Raw genomic sequence first — 15,395 nt, 5'->3', positions numbered from 1 at the left:
GCGCGGTGTGCGCGCGGCGAAAGATAGGGAGCCACGGCCGGGGCCGAGCGACTCGCGAGGGAGGCGCGGCTGGCGCGGGGGCTGGAAGCTGCGCGTCAGCCGCGATGGATAGGGAAGATTGCAACGTGTGTACGCATAGATGAAGAACACGCACATCTGTATCCCCATGGATCCTGGAACGCGGGCGTGCTGGGGGCGAGACCGACTGCCCGCCGGCACTAGGTTGGATGCGCACTGCGCCCTCAGGAGATGTGATATGATGCGCAGCGCACGAAGAGAGCAGGGCGGCGTCAAGATGCGGGCAGGGCGCGGGGGTTGCGGTCTGCGGCAGCTTGCTCGGGTCCTGGTCGTCGAAAACTCACCAGGCACGCAGGAGCAGCGCTCGCTCCAAATAGCCCTCTTCCCCGTCTCCTGTCCACACCCACGCACGAGGAGGGACCCCGTCGGGTGGTTGGTTGGCCGCGGCTCGGCGGATGGCTCCAATTTGTGTGTCACACAGCGAGCTTGCGAACCAACCGCGGCAGACACACTTCCGTCGCGCTTCCGTCGCGCACGTCGTTGGATGGTTGGACTCAGACGCGAAACCTGCGGCTCGGGCGCGAACTTTGAGCTTGTGGCGCGCTCGGCGGCGGACGCTGGGCGCGGGTTGTGCGGGCGGCGATGTCAGGGCTCGAGCCTTGTGGATCCTTCGGCGCGTGCATATATACCGCAAGAGGGCTTGCTCGTGTCCGTCGGCGGCGGCGAGTCGCGACGGACCAGTCTGCAGCGCGATCGACTGCGGAAGTTCTCTTGGGCCAGAGCCACATCGAGATTCGAAAGAGGGCAAGCCTCGAGCGGGAGGCAAGCGGGAGACGCTTTATCTGGAAAGGTCTGCGCGCCGCTGAGTCGCGGTCTCTGATGCAGATGGTCATGGGCCGTTGCTCGAGGTCGAGATGGATGTGATCCGTTGCGGAGCAGGAGGACGAGCGGCGCGAGGTTGTGTGCTTGGTTTGGGGAACGGTTTGTCGTGCTTTTCCCCCGGGAGACGTGGATGGAAGGTGTTGTAGTACATCCTGCGCTTAGTACGTATAGCGCCCAATGTTCAAACGTTCATTAAGGAATTGCTTCTTACACTTCTCCTGTCAGGCTGTCACGCATGGTTGCCATCGCGCCTGGTGGCGGAGGGATCTCGCCCTCCTCATCATCATCCCGCTCATTTTCGTCTGGCAGTTCGCCGCACGGGCTCTTCGAGAGCAGCCGCCCGTTGTATTCGATGATGTGGAAGATGGACACAAGGCGAATGCCGCGAACGCACCGGGGCGTTCCCGGCCATCGCCGGTTCGAGTTCGCACACATTCAATACAGATGTGATGTCGTTGATGACGAAGTATAGAGTCCAGGGTGTCCTTCGGCAAACGAGTGAACTGGGTGGGGGATCACAGCCGGGATGCCAGATGGGGCCTGGGCTCATAACCGTGAATGCACATCGCGGGTGCAGTCTCTCGTAGCAGCCTAGGAACGCTCGAAGATCTGACAAACTGCATGATGGTAAGTATGTTCTTGCAAGTACTTGGGCTGGCCGCGGCTTGAGCTCGAGTGTCGATACGCCTGACCTGGTTGACAGCAGAACGGACTGTGGTCGAGGGATTTGTGCCCGATTCTGAAGGTTCGAGTCCGCGGGAACGGTGCCTGGGCGGCTCGGTCGTCATGCCGGCGTCGAACTGGAGGTGATGAGGATGCGACGCTTGCACGGAGAGCTTGTGTCCCGCGTCTCCCGAGGCAGCTCGAAGACAGCGAAGACCCGGCCCCGCCAATGGCGCGGTGCCACCCACGGCCTCGCGTCTTCCGGGCAACATCTGCGCGGTGTGAGAGGGGCGCCGCGCGCAGAACGAACCTGCTGTGGTCTGCGGCCTGCGCCCGGGCTCTTCGTTGTGATCTCAGACAAGAGCGAGTGACGACATGTGCTCGATCATGATGTGGAGATCGAGTTGCGTCTCTCGGCGCCTGTTCGCCGGCCGAAGGCGATCTATGCGCGCGCTCCTCTCCGCCCACGACGAGGACCGGGATATAAAGTTGGGGGAGCAGGTGCGCTCCTCCCAACCTTCCTCCCCCAGCCGCGTCCCCGTTTGTTCTCGTGCTCGGTCTCTCCCTCCCTCCCCCCCTTCCTCCTCCCGGTCTCCTTCCCGCTCGCCCCCTCGGCGCCCCCTCCCTCCTTAGCACCGACTGCCTACCCACGCTCCTTCCGCCATGCTTTCAAAACTCTTCACCCTCGCGTCCCTCGCCCTCGCCGTTAACGCGGAGCACTGGATCTTCGGTGGCAGCCGCCCCATCGTCACCGAGCGACTTGACTCCATCGTCAACCCCGGTGGGGTACGTCTCTCTTACGCTCCCCATGCGCTTCACGCGTGCTTATATGCGCGTAGATCGGTACCCACGTCCACTCTGTCGTCGGCGCCAGCAAGTTCAGCCAGAACTACGACTACGACACCCTCCGGTCCTCCAAGTGCACCACCATCCCCGTCCAGCCCGACAAGTCCAACTACTGGGCGGTACGTCTTGTCCTTCTGTCTCCTGCCGTATTGTGATTGAGCTGTGTGTGCGCGCTACAGCCCCAGGCGTACTACAAGGACCAGCACACGGGTGTCTTGACTCCCTTTAGTGAGTCTCATCTCTTTTCTTTCTCGTTCGCGCGTATTGTCATGGCTGGAGGAGGACATCGCCACATCGGCCCGCGTGTCGGCCCGTTTCCATCCACCGCCCTGATCGAGGCTTCTCCGATCTCCTGGCGTACACTCCAGGAACATTATCATCGTTGACTCGCGCAACGGTCCCCGATCACGCCACAGCCACTGACTATCGTCTTCAGCGACCGGTTTCAACATTTACTACCTCAAGCGCAATGGCCCCAAGAACCAGCCCGTGAAGGCCTTCCCTGCCGGCCTTCGCGTAAGTCGTGCTCGTGATCTACTTCCGCGTGAAAGCTCACCCCCAATCTAGATGGTCGCGGGTAACCCGAGCCGCAAGGTTTACAACGCCTCCAACTTTGAGGACCAGGCCGTATCCTACGTCTGTCTCGGTACGTCCTCTCCGCCGTTCCCCGTATATGCGCTCATCATCTACGCAGACTACTCCGGTGCCCACAACGGCGATCCCGACTGGGCCGAGCGCCCCGACTTCTTCGACCACACCTGCCCCAACGGTATGCGCGCCCAGGTCTTCTTCCCCTCGTGCTGGGACGGCAAGAACCTTGACTCGGCCGACCACAAGTCCCACATGTCGTACCCGATCCAGAACTTCAACGGCGGCGACTGCCCCGACTCGCACCCCGTTCAGCTCGTCTCCCTCTTCTACGAGATGTTCCTCAACGTCCAGGACTTCCCCTACTACGGCGCCGGTTCCTGGGTCTTCGCCATGGGCGACACCACCGGCCTCGGCCACCACGGCGACTTCCAGAACGGCTGGGACGTCAACCTCCTCCAGTCCGCGATCGACACCTGCACGAACGCGAACGGCAACGTCATGGATTGCCCCGTCCTCGCCGCCGTCTTCGACCAGGCCGCCGCGGATGCGTGCGTCATCGAGAGCGAGGTCTTGAGCGAGAACGTCGGCCTCGACCCCGCCCACCCGATCACGGTCCTCCCCGGCTGCAACCCGATCTGGGACGGCACTGGCAACAAGCCGGCGTGCCAGCAGAACGATGCGATCCCGTCCTTCGTGTCCGCGCAGGAGCCGCTCCCGTCCGGATGGCAGGCGCTCGGGTGCATCGCCGAGGGCACCAACGGTCGCGCCCTCGCGAGCGCGTCGACCAAGTCGGACAACATGACCCAGGCGACGTGCGCGTCCTACTGCGCGGCGAAGGGCTTCAAGTTCGCTGGTGTCGAGTTCTCGGATGAGTGCTACTGCGGTAACTCGGTCGCGAACGGCGCGTCCACAAACCTCATCAACGGCGACCTTTGCTCCACCAAGTGCGCCGGGAATGGTTCGTGCTCTCCGTTTCCTTCGGCGTGATTTTAGACGCTGATCGTCTCCGATTGTCCTCGCGCGTATAGCCAATGAGATGTGTGGTGGCGCGGCGCGTCTGACTTTGCTCACCAACTCGGGTGTGTCGGCTTCGCCCGCAGCCTCGTCTGCGGCATCGTCTGTGTCGTCTACCAGTGCAGTGAAGACCAGCACTGCTAACACCTCTTCAGTCGCCAGCACGTCTGCCGCCTCCGCGACCACCGTCGCGACGAGCTCTAGCGCGGTCACCTCGTCCAAGGCCACTTCCTCCACCAAGGTCGCTTCCTCCACCAAAGCCGCCACCTCCGCCGTCGTGACTTCCTCGGCTGCCGCCTCCTCGACCACCAGCAACGTCGCCATCTCCCTCCCCACTGGCGGCGCCTCCAACTCGACCGCCGCGATCTCGGGCTGGACCGCCGCTGGCTGCCGTCAGGACGACGTGAACCGCCTCCGGACGCTCAACGTCGACGCCTTCGCCTCCAACACGATGACCCTCGCCGCCTGCGTCGCCCACTGCGACTCCAAGGGCCACACGATCGCCGGGCTCGAGTACGCGCGCGAGTGCTACTGCGGCGCGCCTTCGTCAACGGCGGCGGCGCGCTCATCGCGGACGCCAAGTGCAACATGCCGTGCGCCGGCGACGCCACCGCGCTCTGCGGCGGCCCCGACGCGCTCACCGTGTTCGTCAAGGACGGCAGCGCGGCCGCGATCTCGGGCTCCAGCTCGGGCTCCGCGACGAAGACCGGCGCGGTGCTCGCCGCGCCGACCGGCTCGAGCTCGACGTGCGACTCGCACGCGCCGGCCAAGAGGAACCACAAGCGCAAGGCGTTCGGGCGCATGCACGAGAACTCGGACCTGTTCTGAGCGTGTGTCCCTCCGCGTTAACGAACGGGTCGCCGTGGACGGCGGCTCGCTCCTCTCGTCTCGTTTCACTTTAACGGTGCCCCTGCGGCGTCGGCGCGGGGAGCGAGCCTCCCACGCGCGTTTGGTCTCTGCCTCTCCCCCTTCCTATCGAGTACATAACGCCCTCACGTGCATCCCTCGTCTCACTCTCACGTCTCCAGGTCTCTAAGTCTCCAGGTCTCGGGTATACCGGCGCCCGCGGCGCCCTCTCCTCTCCTCTCTCGCGCTTCCACTTGCCTCGGGGCGGCGCGCCGCGCGCCGTGCGCTCGACTCCACGCGCGTCCGCCTGTACTGTACTGCGTTTAGTACCTAGCCGAGCGTCGCGTACTTCTCTGCCTCTCTGCTCTCGGTGACACGTTGCGAATGTGCATATCGTGGATGGGGCGCTACGCGTCCTTTGATTGGTACATTTCGTGTGCACGCGTGTGATGCTGGCGAGGAGGGTCTGGCCCTGCGGGTCGTTCTGGATCTCCAGGCCGGACGCCGGATGCAGGCTGCATGCGATGACATCCGTACGGCGAGTCTGATCCAGCGGCGCGCACCGTACGGTGGTTCGCCAGAGCGCTGCAGGGAGGGCGGGGACGGCGGCGGGGAAACGGCGCACGCAGCGAGCGACTTGTACTTGTGTGCGGTTTGCCCACTTTGCTGTGCCGGACGGGTGACGCGACGAGGAGGGACCGGCGCGCGCTGGACTTGGCCGCTCCTCGTGACGGGGCGATCTGGGCGGGAGGTCCGACGCGGACACGTGCGGGAAATCGTGGAACGCATTTTGCAGCACGACCCCGCGCGGCAACGGCGAACATGAGCACGAGGGAGCACGGCGTGTACATTGCGGCTCATTTCGCGCACCCCACTTGGAGATGGTGTGCGGACGCCGATGGAGTTGTGCGGCGCGAGGCGTTGATCAAGTGCGATCCGAGTCAGCGGCACCGGTGAACAGTGGGGCGTTGGTGCAGGCAACGATGTCGGCGGGGGTGGCGGCGGAAGCGCGAGAGATCCCGGCGGTCCGTAAGCGCATAGAAAGGAGTGAATGATTATCAATAAGGATACATGAAGGGTGACAAAGAGCAGAGACGCAATCTCTGGCTAGTTGGATGTGCGGCCGACACCGCGACGCGGATGCTGTACGCTTGCCCAAGGTGAAGTAGTTACTCGCTGCGATTAGAACGCAATCAGTTCCATCGCAGAACATACGACGGTTGGGAGTGCTTACGGATGGTTGGGCGGAGTCCGAGTCAGTATCGGCACCGTCGTCCTCGTCATAGACATACAACGCGGGAACACCGGGAGGCTGTTACCCTTAGCAATCGGGTGACACATACGCAGACAACGACTTACCACGTAGGTGAAAGTGTCGCCCCACTCGTGACGCTTCTGCAGCCATTTGGGCATGCTTGGATAGCGCCTCTGCTGAGGCGTCATGTCATACTCCTTCTCTTTGGAGTAGATGATTGGAATGGCTGTGGCGACGTCAATATGGGTAGTGGCACTGATTAAACGTGATACGCACTGATGTATCCGGTGTACTCGTACTGAATGTACCGAACGTCTTTGAAGACTTCAAGTTCGCGCAACCACGGCGGGAACCAGTAGTCGGCGCATGCCATCGCACTCTGATCGAGGGAGAGATCTGGTACCTCGAGCCCGTCGTCGACGAACGCCAAGCGACACACAAGCACGTATCCCTGGGCGAGTTTTCCAGATTCGTCACGGACGCGATGTTCAATGAGGCTGGGGCAATGGATCCAGTTGTTGTCGTGGAAGTAAAGCGTTGCAGCAAAGGGGGCATCTTGGGGAGTGACGTCGGCGATGCCGTATGCTTTCATGACTAGATGATGGACGGCCTCGGAAGGAAACCAGAATCCACCGACGTGAACGGACATCGAGAAGGGGAGACGAGACGGTGGAGATAGTATGGATCTGAGTGGCGGTGGTGGGTCGGGCTCCGTCGCCTCGCGTGTTGCCTCGTGGCTGGCTTTCAGGCGGAGTTTTAATATGGCCACTATGGTCCCGCCGGTCAGCACTCGAGCTCGCCGCGGAGCAGCATCTCCAGTCGCCCCTCCGCGCGTGGTACACCGACAAACAGCGCGCCGAGTACACCTCTACTGCTATGCCCCAACCGGCTCCGCGTTCTTCGGCCCTCAGAAGACTCCCACTTGGTACGGACGCGGTGGCACCCCTCCGTGCGCTCTACGACTCAGGTGGCCGCACACGGGACAGCGCCGTCATTGTCGTGCGCGTGCGCGCCCATCTTGCAGGTCGTGCAGGTGCGCCCACGGCAGCTCGCGGAGGCGTGTGCGAGGCTCGTCGCCGCGAAGGTGAAGGGGCACGAGGACCAGAGAACGCTGATGAGTCCCCCGGCGGCTGGTGCGGCGGTCTTCTGGGGACCGAAGTTGAAGGTGGAGCATGTCCGGGAGTGGCAGTAGACGCGGTCCGCGGTACCTCGAGTGTGTACTCGCCCCGCTTACCGGAGTATCCCTCGCAGAGAGGTGAAGGGAGGTGCTGCCTTGAAGCATATCGGGGGAAGAGCGACTCGTCGGCGTGGGTAGCACCCTGGGACGTCGTGCATGGGCAAACGACGTCGACGGCATGGTCGCATGGCAAGGCGCCATTGATCGAGGTTTCGCTCCATACGGCGAGCGCGGCGGTGTTTAGAGTTCATCATATCTATGTATGAGACTAAGAATCAAGATCGTGTGTTTAGGACTGGCACGGAGGGTTTGCGTACCGTTCTTGGTAAGGGGTCGAAGCACTTCATCGGGGCGATCGGGGCGGGACCTCCGACGCCAACACTTGTGGGCAAACGTCTAACACCTCGTGCTGCACAAATCCACACAGCAACAGTGGAAGCGCATCGCGTTGTAGCTCATTCTGCTCACTCCGCTTGCACATGAGGACTTGCATTCGAGGAGAGTGGGCGTGACAGAGTTGCACGGGGCGACGGTGGAGAGGCTTTTATTAGGCGCCATCCGAGTCAGTGGCATGGGGAAACCGACGGCTCTTGGCACAAGCAACCAGGTCGGAGGGAGTAAAGCACGAGGGATCCCGGAAGTCCATAAGCATATAAAAAGAGGTGAATAACTATCAATAAGGATACATGCAGAGTGAAGGATAACGGGGACGCAAGATCTGGCTAGTTGGACGTACGGCCGACACGGCGACGCGGATGCTGGACGCTTGTCCAAGGTGAGGGAGTTACTTGCTACAATTCGAACGACATCAGTTTCATCGCAAATTATGAGGCCGTTATAGGTGCTCACAGATGATTGGGTTGAATCCGAGTCAGTAGTGTTGGCGCTATCGTCGTCGTCGTAGACATACAAGGCGGGAACACCAGGAGGCTGTTACACTTAGCAAACGGGTGGCGCATACAGAGGAGTCAACGGCGTACCATGTAGGCGAAAGTGCGACCCCGCTCCTGACGCTTCCGGAGCCATTTGGGTATAGTTGGATATCGATTCTGCTGAGGCGCCATGTCATACTCCTTCTCTTTCCAATAAATGATTGGAATAGCTATGCGGATGTCAACAGAGGTAGTGGCACTGATCGAACGTGATACGCACTAATGTATCCGGTATACTCGTACTGAATGTACCGAACGTCTTTGAAGACTTCAAGTTCGCGCAACCACGGCGGGAACCAGTAGTCGGCGCATGCCATCGCACTCTGATCGAGGGAGAGATCTGGTACCTCGAGTCCATCGTCGACGAACGCCAAACGACACACAAGGACGTGTCCTTGGACAGGTTTGCCAGATCCGTCCCGGACGTGATGCTCAATGAGACTGGGGCAATTGAGGTCGTCGTTGTCGTGGAAGTAAAGTGTTGCGGCGAAGGGGGCGTCCTGGGGGGTGACGTTGGCCAGGCCATAGGCTTTCATGAGCAGATGATGGACGGCGTCGGCAGGAAACCAGAATCCACCAACGTGAACAGACATGTTGTGCAGCAAAGGGAGGCGAGACGGCGGAGATGGCAGGGCGGAGGGAGATGTGAGTGGCGGTGGCTGATGAAAGCAGGAGTAAAACAGTTGTTTAGCGCCAATGTTCGATTTCGCCGTGTCACGTGTGGGTGTTTCTTTACGGCGGAGATTGAAGCACCGGCCCGGTCCTCCTTCCAAAACCACAACCTCGCGTGTGGCAGGCTCACCCCCAACCACCTTCCTCAACAATCGAACAATGGCCTCCTCGCGCTTGCATTGTTCCAGTGAGTATATAATTCTCCCCGCCGTTTTCGCACCGCCGCTCTCTCATACCCGCTCTCCTCTACCATCTCCCCTACAGACCAACCCCATGGGCAAGAAGCAGACTACGCCGCCCGGCGCGAAAAATACTAAGAAGGCTGGACCTTCCAACTCGTGCGTAATTCTGCATTATTACTGCCTTCCTTTTCTGAACCACCCTCCCTTCCCGCTCCTAGGGCACCGGCATCACCTCCCGTCTCCGACCCAACCACCCTCCCGGCTCCACTGGCTGCCCCGTCCACTCTCGGTGCCCTCAATGACGATATCATTTCTGTAATTATTGGAGTTATTGGTTCTATGGTACGTTTTATACTTCATTAACCATGTGCATGGCTAAACATCATCGCTGTCCGCTCCTGCCTCGTCTGTTCAAAGTGAGTAGCTTGTTTATCATGTGGGTTGTAGTGCGCTAAACGTTGATGAACATATATAGGCCCGCGACCCGGAAGAGGAACGGTACAATTGACTCTCTCTTGACGGCGAAGCATCGTCTGGATATAATGAAGACTTCACTGGTGAGCACGCTTCTTTGGCTTATCCTGCCACACTCTCATCTTTCCTGGCTCTCGAAGGCAGCCCACAATGTCGCGGAGCTTCCTTTACTCCCCGCCTCTTCCGACGGAAGCGGTTCGCATGGCGCGTCTTCAACCACGGAAGTCTGCTTGGCCACCGTCCCCATCGACGCCGCGCCATGCGGTGCTCCATCGATAGCCTTGCCTGGAGCCGATCCGACTGCGGTGCTATCCATCGGCATCGCGCCTGACCCTGACCACTCCACGACCCAAGAAACACATCAGCATACCTCGGTAATATGTTTATATGTTTCATTAGTGCGTTGTTCTGACCACATTTCAGGCGTCCGCTGCCCAAGAGCCTTCCGAACCTGCCCAGGAACCTGACGTTATCGTCGACGGTCAGGTCAAGGAAGATTTGTTGCGCCTTCTCGCTGAATCTTGTGATGTATTCGTGCGTGTTCTTCACTCTTGTTTGGAATGCCCAAAGCTGATCCGGTCAAATGTCCAGAACAACAGGTGAGTCGCTATAGAACGACTGCCATGTCAATACTAAACACTCTTATACTACAGTAAGGAGCTCCGATCCGGGCTTGCTGACGAGATCAACGACTGCCTCGCGAAGCTCACCGAAACTCAAACCCTGGTCTCGTACCTCCTCGCGGATCCACCATCGCGCCCAGACGCTGAGGGCCCCACGGTACATATTCGCTTCAGGTCGTTCGTCATGGTATCGCTGACACTCTAACGCGCTTTCAGGACCACGTCGACGAAGTGATGAACCGTGTCCCGCCGTTCATCTGGTATCTCGTCGACCACATCACCCCAGACTCTCCCGAGTGCAAGATCGACGGTGTCACCCAAGTCCTGTACTCGTACGTTCTCACTCCGGAACAGCTGTGCTGGGTTCAAGTCCAGGCTACGATCTCCAGGCTCGAGGCGGTCAAACAGCGTGAGCGTGGAAAGCGCTCGAAACGGGGCGTACGAGGCGGGACCAAGGCTGAAGATCCTCCGTCGCTGGAAGAGCGGGTTATCGATCCGGAAGGCGTGGAGGCCGGTCCGCCAGCGGCCTCCACCCCCGCAGACACCATTTCGACCCGTCCGAGGCATAAGCATGCGTCGGGTCACCTTTCCTGCTTTGTTCCGGACGTTCTGGTTTCCGCGGTCGATGGCAGGGGTCGTCGGATCCGAGTTCTCCTGCTTGTCGAGAACAAGCGGACCGGCAACCCCATTCCCCAGCTCCTCGACTATGCCAAAGAGTTCCCCAATGAACTCGACACTGTTTTCATTGGTGTCAAGATTTGCGATAAAGGTATGGGTCTCCAGGCGATCATTCTGCGTCGCGAGAGCAACGAACAGAGAAGGTTGAAATTGGTTGTGATCCACGAAGATGGCAGGACCGAAGATCCTGCCGATATGGTAGACGTCGAGGGCGCCTATGTCCCTGTCCACAGCCGTTTCTTCATACAGACCCTGTTGGACGTTCTCGATCGTCACCGCAGCCACATGCAGGCGCCCAACTGAACTAATACTTCCCTCAATCAAGTACGTCTCGCACCGTTTTATCTATCCACACTTATTCATCGACTCCCAGATGGTAGGCTGTGCCGCTTTGCACTCATGCGTGCTCAATATCAACGTCTCAAGACAGCAGTCTATGCCCTCACTACGTCTTACGATTTCACACACTCATTTCCCTCCGTTATCATCTCACTATCTCACTCAGACACTCCTGTATCCATCTCACGCTCGTTGTATCTCTTCACCTGTATTGTATCACATTTAATCTCGTCAAATCTCGCTACTCTCCCCACGCTCATTTGCATCGTCTCTGCTGACTCCTATATACTAAAACCTTTTTTAATCATGCTCGTCTGATTACGGTGTGAACGTTTCTTGCTCCCAGACTGGTAGCGTAGTACCAGTGCGCTTTGCACTCGATTTCCTGGGTGCCCGACGCCCAGATTTGCAAGCCGGGGTGCGAAAACCGACCTTCGAGTAGTAAGTATTTCGACATGGGATAAATGTTGGAGGACATTTCTCGCGTGCACCACGAAACATTGAAACATACATGCGTGGCGTACACGAGTGAGGCTTTCAACGCCGTGCCATATTGTGAATATCGGCTCGAAGACGTGACCCTGCCCGATCTCCCACAGATCTTTCTCCGCTCTTCACCCTTGCCCCGAGGAATTCTCCGAGAAGCCCGCGTCCATCAAGACCCAAACGAAACGCCCTCCTACCCGTGCCGCAGCGCGCAGACGACTTCGACGACCGAGTCCTGGTAGTTCCAATCCTTGTCGTGGAGCACGACGCGGTGGGGGGCGAGCATCTCGCGCAGTCTGTCCGTCGCGTCCGCGGCGACATGCCTGACGGGGTGTCCGCCGCACAGCGCGGCCGTCCGGCGTACGTAGAGCACGTGGAAGGACTCGAAGTGGAAGCCTGGACATCTGGAAGGCGGAGGCGGCGCCGCCGCCGCCGGGGGATTGAAGCGTGCGCCCAGTGCTTGGTGCGCTGGGCGTGGCCATCGAGGTACTGCTGGAAGACGAGGATGAGGATAGATGTATGCTTAATTAGGTCGGGGTGGTGGAGAGCGAGGGAGGCGTGCAGGATCTGCGCGCGGAATAAAGCAACGGCCCGAGACTACGGACCTCACCCGCTTCATGTCCCCACCGTGAAGACAATTTCAAGCCTGGTGACAAAGGCGAGACCGCGCCACAGGGACAACGCGCAATAGATTGATCCGTACCGAGCAGCGCATCCGGTGAACTCAGGTTTACGAGCGCGCGCGACTGGTACTCGGTGAAACCCGGATGACTCATCACTGCCGCCGAGGATTCCCGAATCAGGGCCAGATCAAAGCCTCACCCAAATTGAACGATGGGAGTCGACCTGGATCTTGACTCCCTCCTTGAACACCACCCCGACCCAGTGATGCTGTAATCCGAGCGCATCGTGCTGTGACTTCAAGCCCACGGTCTGCTCCCCAGTGACCTGTAAGTCCATTGCTCGTTTTCCAGGCCACGATCTCCGCGACGACGAGAGTCGAGTGCGCCGTCGGGGGGAGGTGCTTCGCGAATTCCCTCCCGCCATCTCCACTCAAGGGCGCTCATACACGGGCGTGTTTATGCTTGTGCGTTGTGAGTGTCCAGCACCCTTGGGGGCGTGTTCGTCTCCCAGCTGGCTGTCTCTCCTTGCCGCGACGTCGCGTCGGGTCAAAGTTGGCGGGTACGAGGGGCTTATCGCAGATCAAGGCGTTCTGTCTATCTGCATGTATGCTGACGAAAATCCCCAGCTTTGGTTTCCTGTGCGATTCCAAATAGCCGGATGGACTGACTGCATGTGCGCGACTGCGTCGCGCCGAGGTGAACACAGTGAGTACCCTCCGCGACTGTTCTGCGCATCGCTCTATCACTCGACTGGTGAGCGTTGGGGCTTCTTCTCGACGTTTGTTGTCTAGAGGACAAGGACTCCCTCTGGAGACGGGTTTGCTAGCTGGTCGTTGGCCCTTCAGTGGCTGGCAGATGTTGCCTACCCCCAATTCGGGATAGCCATGGCTCAATCGAGCATGAGGGATTCCTATGGGCTCTATCTTTTGACTTCACCCATTCATCGCACTCGCAGCATTTGGCTAATCGTGCCTTGACAGTGTGTCTACAGTGACAACCCTTTCCTCAGATGCGCCACGATCACGACGATCACGCCGATCACGCCGAAGTCAGGGTTGAGGACTATGAAGAAGTCTGCTCTCCCATCCGCGGTGTGTGTACGTTTCGAGATCCGTACGCTGTCTGTGCCGCGCGCGCCCTATCACTTGACCGGCGGACGTTGGACATCTGTCCCGACGTTTGCTGGCTGGAGCCCAGGCCGCCCTCCAGCTGCAGGCTCCCGAACGAACCCAGAACCTGGGGGTGTTACCACAGTCTTCATGTGACCTCCCTGTTTGGGTAGACATTGAGGATTGGGAGCTGGGGTTGGCCACCCCAAGTTCGGGACAGCTATGGAGCAGTCGAGTATGAGGGGCTTTTATGCGCTCTGTCTTCTGGTGTCGCGTTGTCGTCGGGCCCGCAGACTTTTGCTAATCTGGCCTTGAAAGCGTGCCCAGAGTGGCCAACCTTTCCTCCAACGTGTCGCGATCACGACGATCACGACGATCAGGCCGAGTCAGTCCTGGAATATTGCGGACAAAAGAGGTCTGCTCTCCCACCGTACACGTGGTGTGTGTGCGTTTCAAGGTTCGTACACTCTCTCTGTCGTGCACGCCCGCATAACCTACGTCAGTACCTCTTGCGAGTACGTTTTGGCTGTTTGTGCAGTCGTCGGAGGCCACCCAGGCATTCGGGTCGCTGCGATGCTGTCGAGCATGAGGGGCCTCTTGCTATGCATGTCGTCATTACGTCTTGTACGGGAGCTGACCGTCTTCGAATTATAGCATTTGGGGTCCACAGGCTATATCGTCTCACTACTCAGGGTCTAATCCACAGACCTCCGGTTTATCTCATACGTTCACCACTTTATAGAGATGTCGTTCTCATGCTTGCTGCAGCCCGAGCAGCTTCGCATTGCATATAGTCACGTCGCCCCTTACACACTGAGTGACTCGTTCAAGACCTCCTTGTGCTAACCCGATGGGATCTTTTACGGGGTACTCGCGCCACGCGCGCCGCTCCCTGCGGCTTCCGCCAGGAAACGTGCTTCGGGGGCTCGAGAGCTCGAAGGATCAGATAGGCGATGAAGGCGTTGGACTGGTCATTTGAGTTTATCTTTCGTACCAATTGACTAATCAAGGTGATTCAGCCCAAGATTCACACAAAAGTCGTCTGTGAATGGACGTTCATTCGAACACGCGCGGAACGACGCTTGGCGAGTCGTGGGCGAAACAGTGCCAGAGGGCTCGTGCATCGCCAGCGAAGGCCCAGAGTTGCAGAACCAGGCCAGCTTTGATCAAATTCGCCTCCGAACACGATCGCGGTCAGGCCACGTCACGTCCGCACCGCAACTCTCCTGCAGTCCTCGCCCGATGAGATGCCTCTCTTCGACGCTGGTCCCCAACTCCGTCAAGACGAGCCGCTTCGTGTTCGTCACTTCACCAGTGCAGTCCTCCGCGCGGCGCATGTCCGTTACAAAAACGTGACCCCGATGCGCTCCCACCGCTCGCGATGCGCCGCGTGAAGAAGCAGGCTTGGTCCGACGGTGGCGGCTGGCAGACCGCGCTGCGTCGTATGTGGCGACATGTGGGGAGGCACGGCGGAGAGCGGGCCGCGTGCTCGCAATACAGCCCGAGCGCGCTGAGACGGACGATGGCGGGCCAGGCGCGGTCGTCCGCCCTATCGAACCCGTGCAGGTTCATCATGCTGCCCGTCTGGAGGACGTTGATGAGGAGCATACCAGCGTGCGCGCGCTGCAGACGCAGCACAGTCCTACTCGGCGTGTGACCCGTGCACGGACCATGCTCGTGATGTCATTGAATTGACTCCATGTGCTCCTATCGTTTGCACACTGCATACGTCTCCTCCCTCTCCTCCCTCTCCTCCTCCTCCTCCCCCCATTCTCGTCACTCTACGCACCACTTTACGATGAGTGCTGCATGTCCAGACCTGATGTGTAAGTCCCCGATGTCTGCGTCTCCCCGACACTGACATCCAGTAACCCTATGCTTGCGCGCGACCGAGCAAGATGAGCTCGGGCGTCCGCTCTGATGGACACATACATTCGCTAGCGCGGTAAGCCGTCCGTGCACTTGTCTGTGCGATTCTCCATCCA

At 59.6% G+C, this 15,395-nt stretch overlaps 5 protein-coding genes across 5 annotated transcripts; 2 read left to right on the top strand and 3 right to left on the bottom strand.

Annotated features, from left to right (window-relative positions):
- Window positions 1-2,226: 2,226 nt before the first annotated feature.
- BXZ73DRAFT_107519 (WSC-domain-containing protein) lies at window positions 2,227-4,842 on the top strand (the record flags this gene model as incomplete). Its single annotated transcript, XM_048016930.1, has 9 exons — window positions 2,227-2,349; window positions 2,403-2,528; window positions 2,589-2,637; window positions 2,846-2,925; window positions 2,977-3,055; window positions 3,104-3,958; window positions 4,029-4,116; window positions 4,177-4,527; window positions 4,677-4,842. The coding sequence occupies 9 exons, from the start codon at window positions 2,227-2,229 to the stop codon at window positions 4,840-4,842; spliced, it is 1,917 nt and encodes a 638-aa protein (XP_047871801.1).
- Window positions 4,843-5,967: 1,125 nt separating this feature from the next.
- Window positions 5,968-6,764, bottom strand: BXZ73DRAFT_107518 (uncharacterized protein; the record flags this gene model as incomplete). The annotated part of the gene is made up of 4 exons (XM_048016929.1): window positions 5,968-6,036; window positions 6,095-6,172; window positions 6,220-6,341; window positions 6,392-6,764. The coding sequence occupies 4 exons, from the start codon at window positions 6,762-6,764 to the stop codon at window positions 5,968-5,970; spliced, it is 642 nt and encodes a 213-aa protein (XP_047871800.1).
- Window positions 6,765-8,014: 1,250 nt separating this feature from the next.
- On the bottom strand, window positions 8,015-8,817 carry BXZ73DRAFT_82390 (uncharacterized protein; the record flags this gene model as incomplete). Its single annotated transcript, XM_048023703.1, has 4 exons — window positions 8,015-8,083; window positions 8,142-8,222; window positions 8,273-8,394; window positions 8,445-8,817. The coding sequence occupies 4 exons, from the start codon at window positions 8,815-8,817 to the stop codon at window positions 8,015-8,017; spliced, it is 645 nt and encodes a 214-aa protein (XP_047871799.1).
- An 803-nt stretch (window positions 8,818-9,620) lies between these two features.
- Window positions 9,621-11,156, top strand: BXZ73DRAFT_82389 (uncharacterized protein; the record flags this gene model as incomplete). The annotated part of the gene is made up of 5 exons (XM_048023702.1): window positions 9,621-9,950; window positions 9,976-10,086; window positions 10,123-10,151; window positions 10,206-10,332; window positions 10,392-11,156. 5 exons carry the CDS (start codon window positions 9,621-9,623, stop codon window positions 11,154-11,156), a joined length of 1,362 nt encoding a protein of 453 aa, XP_047871798.1.
- Window positions 11,157-11,871: 715 nt separating this feature from the next.
- Window positions 11,872-12,638, bottom strand: BXZ73DRAFT_107515 (uncharacterized protein; the record flags this gene model as incomplete). Its single annotated transcript, XM_048016928.1, has 3 exons — window positions 11,872-12,001; window positions 12,052-12,245; window positions 12,501-12,638. The coding sequence occupies 3 exons, from the start codon at window positions 12,636-12,638 to the stop codon at window positions 11,872-11,874; spliced, it is 462 nt and encodes a 153-aa protein (XP_047871797.1).
- Window positions 12,639-15,395: the final 2,757 nt, after the last annotated feature.

This window comes from Epithele typhae, assembly GCF_022376455.1.
Source record: "Epithele typhae strain CBS 203.58 chromosome Unknown BXZ73scaffold_113, whole genome shotgun sequence".
Taxonomy (NCBI): Eukaryota; Fungi; Basidiomycota; class Agaricomycetes; order Polyporales; family Epitheliaceae; genus Epithele; species Epithele typhae.
Note: the sequence above shows the minus strand (reverse complement) of the source record. Positions and strands in the feature narration are given on the sequence as shown.